The sequence below is a fragment of the Symphodus melops genome (assembly GCF_947650265.1).
Source record: "Symphodus melops genome assembly, chromosome: 20".
Taxonomy (NCBI): domain Eukaryota; kingdom Metazoa; phylum Chordata; class Actinopteri; order Labriformes; family Labridae; genus Symphodus; species Symphodus melops.
Genome location: NC_136710.1, coordinates 9,022,493 through 9,042,050, shown reverse-complemented (window position 1 = coordinate 9,042,050; position 19,558 = coordinate 9,022,493). Strand labels below are relative to the sequence as shown.

The window sequence follows — 19,558 nt, the reverse complement described above, 5'->3', positions numbered from 1 at the left end:
ACTTAAATGTAGTTAAAAATGCGGTTGCATTCCCACTTGAATGCACGAAAGACCATGATAGATAGATAGACAGATAGATACTTTATTGATCCCGATGGAAGTTCAATAAAAGAAATTGAGTTATTACTGAACAGCTACAACAGGCTCACTGTGTTGAATCAGTGCATCCACTCAATATAGATGTTGAGGTCGTGGCTCTTCTCTCCTCCTCAGAGGTGAGTGCACCCCATTTTACCATTAGTACCCCAAAGGATGTTGTGCACATGCGCAGTGCGCGATCTACCGGAGCGCGAGAGGTAGGGAAGGGAGTCCTAATGGCGGAGACTGTACGGTCGCCTTTTGACTACCGGGAACCACCGACCCTCGACAGCGACGGAGATGGGAGCAAACCGCCGCCACCACGAGGGTGAGTGAGCACAGCCAGCTCGCGATTTATCGTCCCGCGCGAGGCTTTATTCTCACCGGGGATTTGTGAGCAAAATGCTAAACGCTTCGGACGCACGCGCTGCGAGCGTGCACGTCTGTTTGGTTCACGTTAGGAGCCTTTTATTCGCGTGCATGATTTCAGCGTTATAATGCAGAAAAAACGATTCAGGAAGCTGAATTTTAATTGTTTTTTTGGATTGCAGTTTTTGAGTCATCTATGGCTGCGTCGTCCCTAACCTTTCTCGGGTCTTCTCAGCCTTTAAATGTTTATGTTTTCTCAACGATAGCTGCTGGAAGCTAACCTCTTAGCCATATGTTTAGCATTCATGTTAGCATCGACCCAGCAGCAATTAAACAGCTAATTATTGCTCTTATCGATAAACACAATCCTGTTTAATATCTTTTGAAATATTTCTGAATTATGATATTTATATAATCCTTCACATTCGTGTTATCAGGCTGTGAAATGCAGATCATGATTCGTGGTTTGTTTGGCATTTGAGTAAACAAAAGTGTTGACCAGAAACAGATTGCATAAAAAACAAAAAACTTACTGTCACCAGGCTCTATAAATAAGATACACCTTTTTGCCAATCTTTCCCCTGTAAATGCACTGATTACTGCCTGTTGTGATTGAATAAAGGGGTGTGGCGATGTAAATATATATATATATATATATATATATATATATATATATATATATATATATATATAAGGTAGCACAGCTCGGATAATGTTGTTGTGGTTGGTTTCCTCATTAGCTGGATGTTTACAGTAGAATTTGTTTGTAGTTACATGTAGTTACACCAGATGTAATCCTGTTAAATCAACGCATACAGAATATCGTAACAGTTCTTATAATTGAGTAATTCATTTATGAAACATTTCTAATAGATGCGTTTATACCCCATGTATGGAGAGTGTTGGCTATATCTTTTTGACATCAAACATGTTGACAGTTGATTAACAATAATAGCTGTTCGAAATCTGACTTGAGAATTGGAAGTTGTGATTGTGTTACTGCTTTAATTTCTACAATGTTTGGTGGAAGATTAAAGGTATTCTTAATCTATTATTGATGTAAGATAAACGTAATTACAGATGTTATTGGTATAAATGGAATTGGACTTGTAAAGTGACTCAGTGCTTGGCAGCGGGAGCATTAGGAGTTTTGAATTTTGCCCAAGGACTATTAAGCGTGATTGAAGGTTGAATATAGTTTTAAAGTCATTTATGTACAAATCTGCCTCCAGAGTACCTTTGCGTTGTTTGAGGTTCTAGTTATTTAAGTCCAACTTGCATTAGAATGTGTTATTTACTTGGAGCACAAACATATTCTGTCATTTATTTTTCCCTCTCTAAAATCAATAATGTTCACAATCCCAAAAAATCACATTTTGGTTTTTCTCTGATGAACACTTACAAGCTCAAATATAGTTAATACAAATATTTCAATATGGGGCGGCAGTAGCTCAGTCTGTAGGGACTTGGGTTGGGAACCGGAGGGTCGCCGGTTCAAGTCCCGGCACGGACCAAGTCCGGAAACTGGTCTGGTAACTGGAGAGGTGCCAGTCCATTTCCTGAGCACTGCCGAGGTGCCCCTGAGCAAGGCACCGAACCCCAAAACTGCTCTGGAGCGCTCGCTGTGGGCAGCCCCCTCACTCGGAGACCTCTCCATTAATGCATGTCACTAGAACCCTGTTTGTGCATGAGTGTGTATCTCGGCCTATGTGTGTGTTAGACAGAGTGTAAAAAACTGAATTTCCCCTCGTGGGATTAATAAAGTGTAAATTATTATTATTATTATTATTTGTTTTACTTTCCGCAGCCTGCTTCTCTTCTTCTTCCCGCTTTTTATCTAAACCAACCATTCTCTGGGGTGATGCAGAAAAATACAAATTCTAAAATGTCTGTTATGGTTGCTTGTTAAAAGACGAGCTGTAATGTGTATGGACCGTAAACACAACACTGCCACCATCAAAATGAGTTAAGAAAGCCCTTTAAAGGCTTAATGTTGTTGTGGATGAGTCACTCACCTGAAAGAAGTGTTACGTGAACAGACTCAAGAAAAGGTTTGCTGAATGTAGAACATGCCCTACTTATCCCACCTGCCCTCCAGATGAATATTTACAGGAGGAAAGTCTTGAGCGCTGCCTTGTCTAAATGTATCATTATCTCTTACAGGCGGGTGTGTGGGAGGAAAAGGAAGGGGACACCTGTGAAGGTGTGTGACCGAGCGTATGTAACAGAAGATGAGGAGGAGGAGAGCATGTCTGAACACAGCTACAGCCCTGGTATTTAGAGAATCACACACACATATTTTGCCACCTGCTGCTTGTGTTTTTTTATTGTCTCTGATGTATAGAAAACAAAGAGTCCAATGATTGGTGATAAAGCAGTCAAAAATGTGCCGAAGTTAAACTCACTGCTCTTTCTTCCAGGTGATAGCCAGTATCCAGAAGCTGCTGAAGACCGCCTCGCCCCACCTGGCAGTCCCTACTACCTGCCTGATCCCACTCAGCTGTGGTAAGACGGAACCCCCCCCCCCCAAATTTAATTCAACATCTCTGCTTTCGCTGTGGAAATGAGTAAAACGTTTGATGCTGTAAAGGTTTTATTTTTTTAACAAGCCACATTAATTAGGCCATAAAAAAGGTTTTAATGTTAGATTGATCTTTTCCACACACGCACACACCACTCAGAAAGATGTCAGGGGCCGTCTGCCTGTGCATGTATGTGAGAGCGCCTCACAATAACTGCCTTGTGTGAAGTTTGAGATCCATTATTCCAATGTTTTTTTCTCTCCAGTGTGCCAGAGTTGGGGGAGGAGGGAGCGAGTGGCGTAAGGGGACCCGTGCTCTTCCATCCGCCGCCAAACTGCAGGATTCGAGAAGTCCACTGTGGGACCCAGGTGCGACTGGTCGTAATTGCAATCCGAGACATCGCCAAAGGGGAGGAGATCACAGTGGACTACAGCCTGACAGACTGGGGCGAGAATGCAATGGTATGCTACCTACTTTACCTTCACTTAAGATAAGGAGGCAAGGAGTACTTGAAGGAGGAGTGTGACCAGGGTCTATGTTTTAGTTATTGTCACAAACCTCACCAGAAGAACAAAACACAACAATCAAATAAGTCTATTTAGTAGGGATGGGCACATGCACTCGCCACTGACTCGATTATTCGAGTTCCAAGTCATTACTCACGCACCTGTGCGAGCGCTGCTTTTGGCTCATACAGCGTTATTCTTGTAACCCAGCTTTTTATTTTCACCTCATTGAATATAATAGTAAGGAAAATAATGAACGGGATTTAAGAGTATGACTTCTCTGGCCACGGCTTCAGCTTCAGTACCCACGAGCCAGATGTCAACAAAAACAATAGGCAGCTACGGCAACTCTCTAGGGACAAATCAGGCAGAAAGCAAAAGCACAACAAATACAGAACTGTCTGCTACACTTGCGACATGTCAGTCAAGAAAAGTGATGACAAAACGATGAAATGGTTACACGAGCTACACGATTAGCAAACAATGTTTGTCATATTAAAATCTGCCCAACCAGGAGGAAGAAGCTGGCCCCCACCCACTGTCCCTCTCTGTTTCTGATTACCTCACCCCCTCCTGGTCACTATCCCCCTCATCTTCTCCTCTCACTCACTCCGAGCCGAGCGACTCCGACCGCGAGGAGGACGAAGAGGAGGAGGATGACGACGATGACGACGACGACGAAGAGGAAGAGATTGAGGAGATAAGGGGGCGAATGCTTCGGCGCCGCAAGAAGCGCAAGATGCCGGCGGTGGTCAATTCAAAGAAGAAGAGCACGTCGCCGTCCTCCAGAGGGCCAGGGCGCCCCTGCTCCTCATTTTCCCGCCCGGCGCCTGTCGCACCCCCAGCTAGATCCCAGTCCCAGCCCCCGGTCAGCTCCTTGGCAACCCCGACCACAAACATCAACAACAACATTAACATAAACATCGGCAGCTCCAGCGGTGCCACGGTGAGCAGGCGACAGCACTGCCCTTACTGTGGACGCCATTACCGCTCCCTGGCACGGCATCTGGAGAAGCACCACGCTAACCAGCCGGAGGTTCGCTCTGCCATGGAGCTCGCGCATATGCACAGCGCTTCAAATGGCAACGCGTCAAACACCCACCCGTCGTCATCTTCCACCTCCGCTCCCCACAGTCACTCCTTTGCCGTCCCGCAGTCGTCAGCCTCCAACCCGACTCCTCCCTCGCTCTTCTCCCGAGAGAGGGAGTCGCCGGCCACACGCTCCAGCACAGGCGGCGTCTCCTTCTCCCTCTCACTTTCGCCGCCTTCCTCGACTCAGCCCGCGACCTCCAAGAAGGCACCGAGCTCGTCAGGGCCTGCCGCCAAACGCCCGGCGCCTGCGCCGACGGCGTCACGGGTCAAGAGCCCTTCACCGCCGCCTCCACCGTCCACTCCCAAAAGGGGTCGGAGGATGAAGAAAGAGAAGCAGGAGGAGCTGCAAAAGGTGGAGGTGGAAAGCTCAAGGAGTCAGGAGGAGCTAGCTCCGCCTCCTACTCCTGAGCCGGACGTAGATCCAGAGGAGGATCTGGAGCTGAGTGGAGAAGGGGAAGAAGACGCACCAGAGGAGAAGAACGGAGAGCTTGTAAGGTGTGGTTCCTTTTTTTTCATATTGAACCCAATGAAAATATAGGTAATAGATTATTCTGGAAATGATCAAAGGACTGAATACACTTCTTCACTAAAGTAATAGTGATAAATATTAGGCTCTGAATAGTGGAGGGTGTTTTGGAAATGTCTGCAAGTATTACATATTTGTTGATGATGTTTCAGCTTTTTGGGTGGCTTTGTGATTTCGAACGCTCTTCTGAAGTCTTCTTCTCCCCCCTTTTGTTTCCAAAACTCCCAGGCATCACATGTCTCCACTTCTGTCCTCCCTCTCCTGTTTGGTCCTCTACCTCCGCCGCCAGCAGCACTCCTCCTTCCTGTCTTTAACCCGCTCTCCTCACTCTGCCGAGGCCTGGCGCCTTCTCTGCCATTCCAGCCTCTCGCTGCTCATCCTCTACAACCGCCACCGGGAATGCGAGGTGGCCAAGCTCACCATCCAGGACTACCGTAGCCGTATCACCCCCCAGCCCAGCTCCAGCAACGGCGCCCCCTCTGGCATGGAGACCCTCCTGTCTCCCTTTGAGCGCCAGGTCCTCTGTCACCTCCCCCGGGCTGGCGTTTTGGGTAAACGTGGTCGCGTACAGCCGTTGATATTCCCGCCGCACTGTGAGTCCTGCCTTGACCTCCTCCTTCAGACCAGCCCCAGTGTTGGCGTGGATCCAGAGAGCCCCTACGTTTTCTCCCGACCCTACCACTCTCCTGCCACTCCGCTCCGTGGCACAGACCTTCTGAGAAACCTGGCACGTAGCAGCGGTGCCAAAAACCCCCGACCGCTCACTGCGACGCTGTGCGCGACGGCAGGTCGCCATCCTCACTCAGCTGCTCCTCCTAGAGGAGGGCGAGGGTCAGAGCGGAGCCACGAAACGGCTGGAGGAGTTCCTGGAACGAGAGTACCATGTGACCCAAAACTGCTCTGCTATCATACGGGATCCAGCGCTGATGGGTCGTGTGGGTCGCGTTGTTCTCTACGGAGAGAGGGAGGGCGTTCTTTTCAGAGGGATGAGCCTGCAACACATCTGCCTCGAGCTGGATGGTAAGAGTTCCAACAGCAGGAAGTTTTTCAGGCATGCAGTGTTCAATTCATTGTACTGCTCCTAAGAAGCTTTTTCGTGTGTGTGTGTGTGTGTGTGTGTGTGTGTGTGTGTGTGTGTGTGTGTGTGTGTGTGTGTGTGTGTGTGTGTGTGTGTGTGTGTGTGTGTGTGTGTGTGTGTGTGTGTGTGTGTGTGTGTGTGTGTGTGTGTGTGTGTGTGTGTGTGTGTGTGTGTTGGGGGGGGGGGGGGACTGAATCTTACTGAATCTTTCAGTACTTGATAATATGTAATAATGATGGGTCATTTCTTGTGACATAATGTTGAATTCCTGGAAAGTAGTCATAAATAGTTCCCGCCCAAAAATAGTCACCTAACTTTGACAAAATCTACTTAAGTAGACTTATATAAATAAACAGCTATCAAGCATAGCTAACTGGCTTTTCTGGTCGTAGCTTCCTATTCAGTTTACAAGCAGAAGAGTGGTTCACGTTTTGTAATCCAAATAAGAGAAAGAAAGTCAACTTGTTTCCAGAGGTGGAAGGGTTGACTGATTTCTGAAATGTTTGTTTAGCTGTTGTGTCATTTCAGTTGGGTTAGCTGAACTCTGTTTTTCTTTTCTCCAGTTATGTCTGGCAACTCAGCAGATTCCTTCTCAGAAAACTCAGAGGCAGAGGAAGAAAAGGAAGAAGTGAAAGAGAAGGCCGAAGTGACGGTAAAGAAGAAAGGGCCTGGGCGCCCGCCGAGGAAGAAAAGAGCGCCTGTCCCTCCTCCAGTTAACCCAGCGACAGCCGGTGCTCATAAGAGGAGATGCTTACCTCAAAAATCAGGTAATCCCCAAGTGTTTAAACCAGAATTTAAAGTGCACCTATCTCTCCATCTAAACATGTAAATGATATAAGACACTGTGCTTCTATTTCCATTCGTGTACCATTTGTTGCAGGAAAACGTGGTGTGCTGAAGCGTCCGTGGTCAGAGGCCGAGCGTGTAGCGGTGGAGACTCACCTTAAGAGAAACCTCATGGAGCTGCGTGTCCCTGCCAAGGCGGACTGCGAGCGCTGCCTGGAACTCTGCCCCATGCTGGTTAGCAACCAGCGAGACTGGAGGGCTATCAAGTTTTACGTCCACAACCGAATCCAGCTGCTGAAGAAGCAGGGGAGGAGGGAAAGCGCTGCTGGGAACTGCTAGGGCATGTACACAGGCGTAGCAGAGGACACGTACCATTATGTATAAACCACCAGCAATCAGAAAGGAGAGAAGCTAGCCGTGGATGCGGAGAGATGAGATCAGTGAAGAAAACATGCAGGTTGCTCCAGTTAAAGATCATTCATACTTAGTGTTGATGCCCCGTGTCTGTTTTTCCAGATGTATTTGAAGCGGTTTGACAGGATGTTCCTGAGTGTGGAAATCCGTTCATGCACAGTGAATGCTTTTTCTTTTTTGGACTTGATCTGATACCAATTACCAGTGGTGGTGTCGTCAGCCTCTGATACAGCCTTAAAAGCGGCATCAAGTCACAGTGAGTACGCCAGTCAAGCACACATTTGACACCATCGTTTTTATTCTATCCAAAAGAAACGACTGGTTTCAGGTAATTTCTCATGCAAAGCTGAACATCAGTCCAGTGCTAGATTGCAGGATAATGACCAAAGCTAGCAAATGTTAGCAATCATTTTTTTATGTAAGGGAGACTGGGGTAAATTGAGCCACCCCCTTGTTGCTAGGAAACTGGGAAAAAAAATAAATCATGTGACCAAATATTTAGGAGGAAGGCCTCATTTCATGGAGTCTGAAGGTAAGAACCACGTTGGTAAAGAGGTTAGATTTCACTCTTGAAATTAAATTTAGTCTATCAGAAGTTATTTTTTTCCCCAAAACACAGCTGTTAATGTTCTCTAAGCACACTTTAAGGCATTCTCATGTTATTTATTATTTTTTACAAAATGGATGTTTAGCAGTAATATGCTATAATAAAAAGAGTTATTGTATTGCACATAGATGTGAAGAAGGATGGCTATTTATTTGGCTACGGCCAACTAATCCTGCACCTATGCTCAGCTTACCCCGTACAACGTAACATGCCACAAGACCACTTTTTTGTCATGTTATATAAGTTAAACAGTTATGTTTACACTCATTTGGTTTGTTTGAAGGGATGCACAACATCCTAAAATACATGCAGACATAGTAATTACCGACAAAACTATGATTGCCTTGATGTGTAATCCTAAAAATGAAAAATGGCTCATCTTAACCAAGTCTCCCCTACCAATAACATGGAGGATTTTTAACAGGTGTTGAACCATCTCTATTTTATATACCATCTGTTCAGAACACTGGCAGTGGAAAACAGATTGGGATATAGGAGAGAAAAAGTGATTTAAAAGGTTTCTGGCGCTTAACAAATCCAGGACGTTGTAGTTCAACACTCCAAACACCAGGACACTCCACAACAAAATGTCCTTGCTTTCCGTTGCGTTTGCTCCCATTGAAAGCTAACGACCAAACATGAATGTGTAAAAGCTTTTTGGATGAAGAAACGTAGGTGCTTGATCTTTAAAAACCCCTACAGAGAGACTTCATGTCTTCAGGATTGAGACATGAACTGTATGTATAGTTTGTGTTTGAGTCTGGCATTGTGCTCCTTGCTGTCTTGGACCATGATGCACCTGTGAAGCGGTCCTTTCATACCCCACGTACCATGATCATTGTCAGACTATTATGTATTAAGGCACGCCTACTTGAATTTATTGCGTATCAGAATTAAAAAAAATGAAAGTATTACATATGGTCTTATTCACAATGTAAATACTCCCTAATCTATGAGAAGTATACAGTAGTGATGACAAAGTTAGTATGGTGTTCTTGTGTATATACTGTAAATACTACCTGTACTTATTAAAGTGTATGACATTTTGCTGTGTTTTTCTTAACATCAATTGTAAATGAAGTTTTACATTGTGGACAGTAAGTGAGAAAGAAAACGGTAATAAATACAGAATCCCGTATTTATTGATTTATCTTTTTTTTTATTTATATATAAAGCACACATTTTTTAACACATGGCAACGTAAAAAAAATGATTGTTTTAAATTAAAAATCCTTACCAAATTAACAACAAAGCATGATTGGCATGAATGTATACATATTCCCAGAGCATATCATGAACAATAATAAAAAGTCATAATTAACAATTAAGTAGAAAAAATGATGAGCACCAACAATGTTCTAACAAGAGTAATCAGGTAAATATTTTTTCTCTCAAATATACAAAAAAACCCTGAATTAAATAGGGAAGAAAGTGTCATTTATTGTGTTAGTGTGTATAGATTGTTTGTGTCTGTGTGTCTAGGTTCCTCAGGTTCTGACAGACTTATTCATGTGTTTCTTGGCAACTAAATATATTTTTAAAAAGTACCATATAGCTTAGCATATCAACTAGTAGCTACCATCTAGAAATCTAGAAATACAGTTCAAACACAAAAACGATATTGGAACAGCATACATAATATAATTCTGAGGGCTTAAGATGTGAGTACCATAGTTCACGGCCATTACAATCCCCTCCTCTTAAACCTTACAAACGGTACAATTATGAGTGTTATAAATCATACATGAATGAACGGAAATGTTTACAAATTCACAAAACTGGAATATCAAGACATTTTTTTCCTACTTTTTAAATTCACTTACAGCTGGTTGGAGCTAGCTAGATAACCACTTCTTTAAATGTTTTTCACAGTAAATCCCTGTGATTTTCATTTTTATGGTCCATTTTAATTTCTATTTTTCTCTTTGTCAAGATGCTTCTGATGTCTTGTTTGAAGTACTTGTGCTGTATAAATACACGTCAGTTTAACATAGTTATAAGATGGGCTTCTCATCATATCAGTCAGTAGGTGCAGGGCATGCATTTAGGTTGCCACAGGAGTGGGAGTTCAGTTGTGGTTAGGTTCTACATTTATTCTTTTATTCTGGAACTTTCTCTGGATTAGAAACAAGAGACCTGTTGCGATACATACGTGTACAAACATGTTGTAAATGGATCCAAATATGTTCTGTTACATCCTTCTCTGATATACTGTAGAAAGGATGTGTTTGCTTCTCTTATTAAGTAGCTTACTTTCTTATTAATGAAGAATTAAATAGATCTCTTCCTGCCCTTTTTAAGATCCTTTAACATGTTTTGACAGCTTCAAGGATAATACAAATAATGGTAAGCATCTGACTGACTGACTGGTGGCTTTATGGTGTGACTTAGATCTAGTTCAAGTTGTCATTGGAAAGCAGTGGGGTATTTGGCATGTCACTATTCCCACTTTCTCTCTCTCTCTGTAATATCTTTATCGGTGCTACGTCACCTACACCAGGATTGAAAAGTGGAAAAACTTCACCTGTGAAATTCGCTTTGAAGGATCCAATGAGACTCTTATCATGGTCAAAAAATGAAAGCAGTCCAAGGTCGTAATTCAAATAGACACCAACTGTCTGGGGCCTGGAATGGACAGGAAGTACAACCTCATTGCTAAACTGAAAGTTCTCGGCTCTGTCAGGTGAAGAGGACAAGTACCAGAAACCATTTGATGTAGTTAAGGAAGTATCCTTAGGGATTTTCACTGCACTTGTAACACCTACCCACCAGGACTTTTTCAGACCTACTTCATCATTTCCCATCGAAACCTCCCAGTAGTGTTGTCCAGAGGAGAAGCCAGGTGTTCCTGTGACAGCTGTGTGAAAGGTTGGTTCAGGAGGTAATCCCTGACAGTAATTATCTCTCACCATATAACCATCCTTGACTTTGAGGTTTTGATTATTCACATTTTCAAGGGTCACGTTCACTGTAAAAATAAAAATTTAGTTCAGATGAAATTGGAAAGAGTCAAGCTTGAACAAAATGATGGTAGTTATTGTCCCTACACACTCTTAGCCAGTTACCGTGGTTGTAGCTTGATGGATCCGGTGGTGGGATGGCTACTATAAAAGAGAAAAAATAGATTTACCCGTATACTTATGTTAATTATTATTTTGCTACAAACAGCAAAAAAACAGATTGTATCAGAGTCTTTGAGTGTTTTGCTTTCCAACGGACGAGGATAAGAGCCACTAAAAAAAAATCCAATTCTGACTTTTTTCTCTCCATGGAATTTGTACGAAATTTTCGGGTTTCATTTCTTTCTTCTTCTCACAATCCTCAGATTAAAGTCACAATTCGAATAAAAAAAAAAGGTCAGATATAAAAAAACAAATGTTTTTCAGGGTCTCTGATCCTCTTCCATAGTATTTCACATTATCAACACCCAAATTCAATTTTACTGGTTTTGAGACACGTTGGATTCCCTGAGGGGGGAAATACAATAAAAAAAATACTACTGTAAAGGTAGATTCTAAAATCAAAATCAATAATACAGATTGTTTTATTTTCACAGCAGGATGGATCAAAGGATAGGTGAATCCTTGAGACAAATATTTACAAGGGAAAAAATAATGTGACCTTTCTTACCTTCAACTTTGTCACTTTTGGACAATTTAGGTTTCTTCACTGGAAAATAGAAAACAGAATATTGTCAGAATTGTATCAGAGGGAATGATCCAATTTTGGGACAACCCTTTTGCTTAAGTTTGACATCTGTGTAGGTTCTAGCTACAAATCCACTGACCCTTTATTTGAGCATGCCCCAAAAAAACCCTGTCAGCCCTGTTCAGAACAGCCTGTTTCTGTATCTGTAGCTTAAAATGCATGTGATCTCTGTTTGACCGTCTTGGATGGCTCTGGCTTCTCGCAACGTGCCCAATTGTCAACAATGAGAAGGCAGACTCAGAGGACAGAAAATTGGGGAATTTTACTACAACTGAAGTCAACCACGTCATTTAGACAGGCCAAGAAAATGGCTGCAGACACTTCTCATGTCTTGAATTCCGAGTATGAATTGCTACTCTCAGGCAGATGTTACAGAGTTCCAGTTAAAAATAAGAAAAGATATCTGAACAGGTACAAATTTTCATTTATCCCATTATCTGTTACTGTTGAACTCAGTCCGTAAGTAGAGGTTTCTGTTCCTGTAAAGAAATGCCATATATGTATGTATGAAGGTAGGTATGCACTTCACTGCACTGTCAGCACTTGTGTGCAAGGCAAATTTCCTTTGGTACTAAATAAAGTAATCTTGAATCTTTTATCCATCCTTTTTGATATCAATTCTTTGCATGTACCTCTCTTTTTGTAGAAGTACACTCCAAGTAGAGCCAGCATCACCATGAGGAGTAGTCCGAAAGCTATCCATCCACCATCTGAGGAGCCATTCTCTAAATAAAAGAAATCTATGAATGTAGGAAATCATTTCTTTCACTCATTCTCACCACTCTCTTTCCTCTCTTTACCAGCTTGAGGAGATTTTTCCAGGCGCATTCTTGCCCACTTTGCCTCTGCACCAGAGAGGCCCACTGAGCAGGAAACCTCAGTGGAGCTGGAGACCAGGATCCAGCTGTGGACTGACAGAAGACCAGAGGAGTCCTTGCTGTACTTTGTGTGTTGAGAACTCTGTTTTGGATCCGACCAGTGCAGACTGGGTTGTGGATACCAGCCTTCAGCCTCACAGCTCACGTTCAGCATGTGATCTTCTCTCCAGACAGCTGACAGAAGAGGGGGGGTTCCTGTTTCTGCAGTGAGAGATGGAGAATGAAATATTCGAAAATACTTTTAATTTGTTTTTTTATGCATTTTTTTCCCCAACGTCATTAATGATACTCACGAGTGACAACGAGTCTGACATCTGTACTTTCATAAACCTTGTCGCTGCTGACGTAACAGGTGTATCCTCCAGCATCCTCAAGCGTCACATTTGTCAGCTTCAGACTCACGTCCCCTGTAGTCAGTCCCCCGGACACTGCGTCCTTGAAGCCAAATGAGACTCTGCCCCTGTATGAAGCTTCCTGGCTTGCATTCTCAAACTTTTTGGCAAGGTAAAGCAGGATCGGGGAGTCAAAGTGATTGGGACGATACCAACGTACCTCCAAACCCTCTGCATTTTGTGGAGGGTTGAGCCAGCATGGTAATGTGGTTGTGTGGCCTCGGCTCACCGAGATGGGCGACCTGGCAACAACCACAAGGCTGTCTGAAACTAGGAACAACAAGATACAAATATACAGACAGTTAATTTGTGCTTTGGTAGTTCTCTCTAGTATTTTTTATAGTTCTCTCTTTATATAAACAATTAACAAAGTACACTTGAGAATTAATGGCTATGGTTACTTTTTTGTTATAGAGATGCTCCAATACATTTTAACTTAACAGTCAGTATGTAGTCCTATATCCTGACTTTATGTTTTACCTGACATCAATACCTTTCCAATCTGATATTTTGCTTGCTATCTCTTTGCTTAATAAGTTGAAATAGGGGGGCCCTGGAATCAGTAGTATGGTAACAGTTCTGTTTAATAGAAAATCAAATGTTTTTAATTAAAGCCATATATGCACTTCAGGCTTAATCTGGTTCAGGAGGAAAAAAATCACAGGAAAGGTTATTTTTGCTCAAAGAAGTGATTTAAACGGAATGAACAGTGATCAAATAGACGAAACGTTAAGAATGGAGAGGTATAGACTACTAAGTTGTAGCCTGTAAGGAAAATCTAATTTATGAGAAAGACCTAACGTGCTAAGGAATAACAGGTGGGTTTACCTGGTGCGGTGTTACACAATGGCGAACAAAGAACTAACACGAGCCACATCTGCCACTCCAGCGAACCTGTAACATAGTGAGCACAGAGAAATCTTAGCCCAAGGCTATATTTAACACAGAACAGTGTTCAACACTTGTTCAATCAACAAAGCTTTACAACACAATGAAAGCATTTGAGACACATTTCAAGATTAACACTGCGTAAAAGGAAGCTCCGGCCTACCCATTGTGCGATTAGGCGCGATATCCCTCTTCCAGTTTTGGATATGCTTTAGTGCTTTAGTAGAGAAATAAGTACCGGTAACCTAATGAGTTCTCCCAAAATCTAAATCTATATTTTTCAGTTCACTTAAATACTAAACAGGATGCGATTTCTTCCAGATACCCCATTCTAGGGCAGCGCCCATCCAGCAAATGTATTTAGTTCAGATTTACTTTCACTTTCATACATGAAGGGCACAGGAGGAGGAGGAGGAGGAGGAGGAGGAGGAGGAGGAGGAGGAGGAGGAGGAGGAGGAGGGGGGTAACCAGCGAGTGGGCATTTATTTTATACAGCAAAATGTCTCTCACTGCAAGAGTTTACTTTTTAATGCAATTGTGCATGTGCCGATTATAGCCGTATTCTTGCTTTTAAAAACACACTAAATCGGGGTTTCATAATCCAACCAGATGTAAAAACAGTACAGTTTAGAGTTTGTGTTTTAACGGGTCTCACGTGAGAGCAGCACGATGAACATTGTACTAACACCGGACGGACAAGAATATCGTTTGGATTTGTGCTTCAAAATAAATGCCTGTAGCTTGTCATAATTGAACATTTTGACCTATATGTCTTAATAATGTTTACTGCTCACAAGAACAAACTTAATGAACATTTATGTTGAAGTCTTACGGAGTCAACTGTGAATGTAAACCATAACTTTGTTGTTTTTAAACTCTTATTGATCTTATTTTGAAAAGGTGCGACCGGAAATGCAATTTTACCTCCTTGTTATGACAGTAGTGTAAACTAAAGCTGTCTCTCGACTCTCCAGCAACACAGTCAAGTTTTGTAGGAGTATTTTGTGGCGTACTTCCACCTATATATATATATCTCGTCTTTCGTTGATTTATATTGTTTGCAGCCTTGAACTTTTAGACTGATTCAAATGTCAGAATGTGAACTTTTATCTTAAACACTAGACTAGAGCTAACTCGGGTTACAGCTAGCATTAGCGGTGCAGTTCACTGACCCTCGTCTACATGGCAATTTAGCAACAGTCCAAAGTTCAGAGCAGCGACACAAGTCTGCTGTGCTGCTGTTTGGAGAAAAAAAAATATGTCTCAATTTGTAGACTCTGATGAAAGCACTCCACTGCTCGGGGATGATGCATGCAGGTGAGTGCACGGTTTTAATAGACGCTGAAGTTATTGACTGTAACTTATTGTGATGTTACGACAAAGCAGGAAGTCTTAAATAGCATTGTTTACCAAACAGGCAATGTAAGCATTAGTGGATTTAAGCCCTTACTTTGTGTACCGCCTTGACTTATATAATCAGCCTGTTTTGTGCTGCTTTCTTTGCTTTTGTGTTGTATGTTAACATGTCTGTATCTACTGTTTTCTTTTTGTCACCCTGTCCAGTGATGACTCCCGGGATGAGGATTACAGGAGTCGGTGGAGGTCCATCCGAGTCATGTACTTCACTATGTTTCTCAGCAGTGTAGGTGAGAAATGCCAATGAGTTACAGAGACTTTTTTTAAAGGTGTTGAATCTTCTGCTGTTCATTTAGCTAGTGGCTGTAGTAGCATGGGAAAAGGGTTTTCTTGCACGATAAATTAGTGATAGAAGATTAAGGAAACTGTCCCGTAGCCACCCTGCCTCTCGGATCAGAGAATGACACAAAGTTGACCTGTGAGAAATAATGAAGAAATTAAACAAGAAACGTTTGATGGTCTAAGCATGGTGTCCACCCTCTTTGTGTTTTTATTGTGATTTAAATAGAGACACATGTAGGTTCTCTGACAGCAAGTAATCTGTGTTTAATGTGCTTCTTCAGGTTTCACTATTGTCATCACATCACTCTGGCCTTATTTACAAAGGGTATGTATCGCCTAATATGACTGTATGCATCATAAAAAGAATCTAGTAATGGTCTCCCTGCCTTGTTTGTCTGCAATGCTATCATCATGTTGTTCTAAATTAGCTGCACAGCCTTCCACATAACATGCCTGTATTTTTTTGTACCCCTTTACTTTATTATGTTTTTATTTCAGGTTGATGAGAGTGTCAACGCCAGCTTCCTGGGATGGGTGGTGGCCGCCTACAGTCTCGGTCAGATGGTTGCCTCGCCCATTTTTGGCCTTTGGTCCAACCACCGGCAGAGGAGGGAGCCACTGGTGTGCTCCATTCTCATCAACCTGTCAGCCAACATCTACTACGCCTATGCATACCTGCCCAAAGACTACAACAAGTTCCACATACTGTTGTCTAGAGCCTTTGTGGGCTTTGGAGCAGGTGACAAATCGCTCTCTACTTAAATGTTCTATCATTTTATGATGTCACATAATTGCTGACATAGGCATTTTACGGCAGGTAATGTAGCTGTGGTGAGATCCTATGTTGCTGGCGCTACATCACTGAAGGAGAGAACCGGTGCTATGGCAAACATGAGCGCCTGCCAGGCCTTGGGTTTTATTCTTGGACCAGGTAAAGTTGTATCCATGTTATGTAAATGAGTTATTGAGAGAAGAATCAACAATTTGACAGCTGTGTTAACATTTGCATATCTTTGCACATCAGCTTTGCAGGCATGCCTGTCGTTCATCGGTGAGCATGGTGTTGCGGTGAAGTTCATCGACCTACAGCTCAACATGTACACAGCTCCTGCGTTGCTGGCTGCAGTTTTTGGCTTAATCAACATCCTGTTGGTTGTTTTCCTGCTGAGGTAAGGCTTGACGACATGATACCATACAATAGAAAATGTGTGACGGACTCAAAGTGCTGCCGAACATTCAGCCGCTTCCACTAGAATCAATTCATAAAAACATTAGAAAATAGTAAACAGCAAGGCATATAGCAATGTGAAACAACACAACATATATTCCATGTTAAACATATTGCACAAGAGCTGCAAAAACACAATATGAGAGACCTAAAATACACGTACATTCAACAGTGTTTTGCTGTAAATTTTCGGATTTTAGCGTATTAAATAAGGATGCCTGTGCTATTGTTTATTTGTAAAGCTAGGCTGTGATTTTTTTCCACAGAGAGCACCGTGTGGATGAACATGGAAAACACCTTCGAGCCATCAATTACACATCCGAAGGTACTCACTGCTCAAACTTAAACAGCTACATTTGTGGTTGTCTTCATGAGACTTCATTATTTCCTTCCCTCTCCTGTAGATGGAGAATACCTTCATGAAGAAGCCGAGGAGAGCATCGATCAGGTAGCAGTCCTGACTTCCAACATCCTCTTCTTCATCGTCATGTTCATCTTTGCTGTCTTTGAGACGTATGTATTTTATATTAAACATCTAAGTCTGCAAACAAAAATAAACAATGTCGCTTCTTTACCCCTTTTCATGAGTGTTCCCGTCTTCGCTTTTCTTCCAGAATTGCCACCCCTTTGTCCATGGACATGTTCGCTTGGACTCGCAAAGAAGCTGTGCTATACAACGGCATCATCATCTGCTGCATTGGATTTGAATCCATCCTGGTGTTTCTAGTTGTAAAAGTGGCCTCACAAAGGTGCCCTCTCTCTTTGTGCATGCATGGGTTCAGTTTAGAGTATGTTTTAGCTCTGATGTACGTGTTGATTTAAGAAGACTGTTCATGCCTTTCCAGGGTTGGGGATCGTCCAGTGTTGCTTGCAGGTCTGGCCATCATATTCTGTGGCTTCTTCATTCTGCTTCCTTGGGGGAATCATTACCCTAAAATCCAGTGGGCAGGTATGCTGTTAATTTGGCATATTGGTTACTGTGTTAATTGCAGCCTGGTCAGTTTTTTGATAAGAGCACATTTTATGGGCCTCTTGAAATTTTTTCGAAGTTTCAGGCTGGATCCATCTTAAGAATTATGCTGGATTATTGTTAATAAGAAGCATTTTGACAAGACCCTCAAATGTTCATGTTCTGTTTTTTTCCCCCCTCATAATACAGACATTAAAAACCAGTCTTTGGTCACTCAGATGTCCGCCGCCACATTAGGTTCCAACAGCTCTCTGGAGCCAACAGGATGCCCATTCCAACAAACGTGGTGTCAGTATACTCCAGCCATTCACCTGGCCCAGTTTATCTCATCTGACATCCTTATTGGGATCGGATATCCAGCCTGCAATGTCATGTCATACACACTGTATTCTAAAATCCTGGGACCCAAACCTCAGGTAAGAAGAGCGTGATGTTGGAAACAAATGTATATGATTTGGTTGGATAAAACACATGTAAAGGTGCTTGTTCATTACCCATATTGTTTATTTGTTTGTTGTTCTTCTGCAGGGTGTGTACATGGGCTGGTTGACAGCCTCAGGCAGCGGGGCTCGGACATTAGGCCCAGTCTTTGTCTCCCAGGTCTACACCGTCTTGGGACCCCGCTGGGCCTTTAGCCTCATCTGTGCAATGATGGTGGGGTCAATTATCCTTCTAGCCGCTCTTTACCACAGACTCATTGCCTTTTCTAAACGCCACGGGAGGACTGAAGAATAACAAGTGAATGTTCTTCTGCACAGACTGACAGCAGATCTCTGGGACTTAAAGACAAAATCCAGGCAATAAGGAAGGTTCTTTGTTGGAGATACTTTCAAGTGTGCTAACTGAAGAGCTAAGAGAGTTTGTGACTCAGTGTTAAGGCCAAGTTTGTTGGGTTGTTTTTTTCAAACTTGACCAAAATGGGGGGGGGGGGGGGGGGGGGGGGGGGGGGGTTTAAGTTTAAAGAGAGCTAGTGCTGCAGCTGCACTTTAACACACTTCTTGTGAAAGAAGTCAGACACTGTATGTATTGTTTGAGGTGGGTCCATTTTATTAAGCCAATTCAAGTTTTAAATCATTGAATTTTCTGATATTTTTACTGAAACAAACAAGTGTAATGTAAATAACGAGGTGTTGTTTAATCATGTCACTTTAATACACAGCCTGTTTTGGCAAAGCTTTAAATATGTGAATTCAGAAGGTACATAGGTTATGCACAGGAGCAACTAAGACCTGATAAAGGGTAGTTGTCAATAAATCCTTTAAATACTTACACTCAGTTGTATTGACAGAAACTGTGCTGACTACTGTTTGATTCATTGGATGTTGATGTACTGATTATGTTATTTTACTGTAAGATGAATGTGGAGGAGGAAGAGGCAAACATCACATAGTTGGTACAAATGTAGACTTTCCTTTTCATCATTTTTTCAGCTGGGTTCTACTAATGGTTCCATTTGTGGTTGTTTTAAACTACGTTTTCCACCTGACATTATTTCGAGTATTGTGTGTATGTATGAATGCTAATTAAATTCATAGGTACATTAAATGATCTTAAAAACTATGACATTTGTCAAGGGTACATGTTTTTTTTACACATCAGTGAGTATAAAGCAGAGAGCTTCTTAAATCTTTAATGCGATATTACATATTTAATGAGCTTAGCTATGTTGATACTTTAGCTTTTTTTTTTAAGTCTTTCTAAAAAAAAAATTTGTATTTTTTTTTATGCTTTATGATTTGTGCTGTCGTACTAGCATGAGTCCAGAAGGGGGTAACAGAGGACAATTGACTGCATGTCAAACTGCGCGTGCGTAAACGT

The 19,558-nt window shown here is 42.4% G+C and overlaps 3 protein-coding genes across 3 annotated transcripts; 2 read left to right on the top strand and 1 right to left on the bottom strand.

The window, feature by feature from the left end:
* The first annotated feature begins 207 nt into the window (after positions 1-207).
* Positions 208-9,116, top strand: LOC306841344 (uncharacterized protein). Its single transcript, XM_079371217.1, is given in 9 exon segments — positions 208-406; positions 2,611-2,720; positions 2,868-2,952; positions 3,235-3,430; positions 3,990-5,062; positions 5,322-5,868; positions 5,870-6,113; positions 6,735-6,938; positions 7,052-9,116. Coding segments are annotated over 9 exon segments (2,847 nt in total). The 5' UTR covers positions 208-263; the 3' UTR covers positions 7,297-9,116.
* Positions 7,968-14,244, bottom strand: LOC306841345 (butyrophilin subfamily 2 member A2-like). Its single transcript, XM_079371218.1, has 8 exons — positions 14,008-14,244; positions 13,785-13,850; positions 12,858-13,226; positions 12,487-12,765; positions 12,319-12,411; positions 11,609-11,647; positions 11,044-11,082; positions 7,968-10,946 (listed from the first exon to the last, which is right to left on the bottom strand). The coding sequence occupies exons 1-8, from the start codon at positions 14,009-14,011 to the stop codon at positions 10,372-10,374; spliced, it is 1,464 nt and encodes a 487-aa protein (XP_079227344.1). The 5' UTR covers positions 14,012-14,244; the 3' UTR covers positions 7,968-10,371.
* A 515-nt stretch (positions 14,245-14,759) lies between these two features.
* On the top strand, positions 14,760-19,300 carry mfsd8 (major facilitator superfamily domain containing 8). The gene is made up of 13 exons (XM_079370786.1): positions 14,760-15,161; positions 15,408-15,490; positions 15,824-15,867; positions 16,041-16,281; positions 16,360-16,473; positions 16,567-16,711; positions 17,037-17,095; positions 17,175-17,283; positions 17,385-17,519; positions 17,616-17,719; positions 17,930-18,156; positions 18,269-18,869; positions 18,915-19,300. Exons 1-12 carry the CDS (start codon positions 15,103-15,105, stop codon positions 18,473-18,475), a joined length of 1,527 nt encoding a protein of 508 aa, XP_079226912.1. The 5' UTR covers positions 14,760-15,102; the 3' UTR covers positions 18,476-18,869; positions 18,915-19,300.
* Positions 19,301-19,558: the final 258 nt, after the last annotated feature.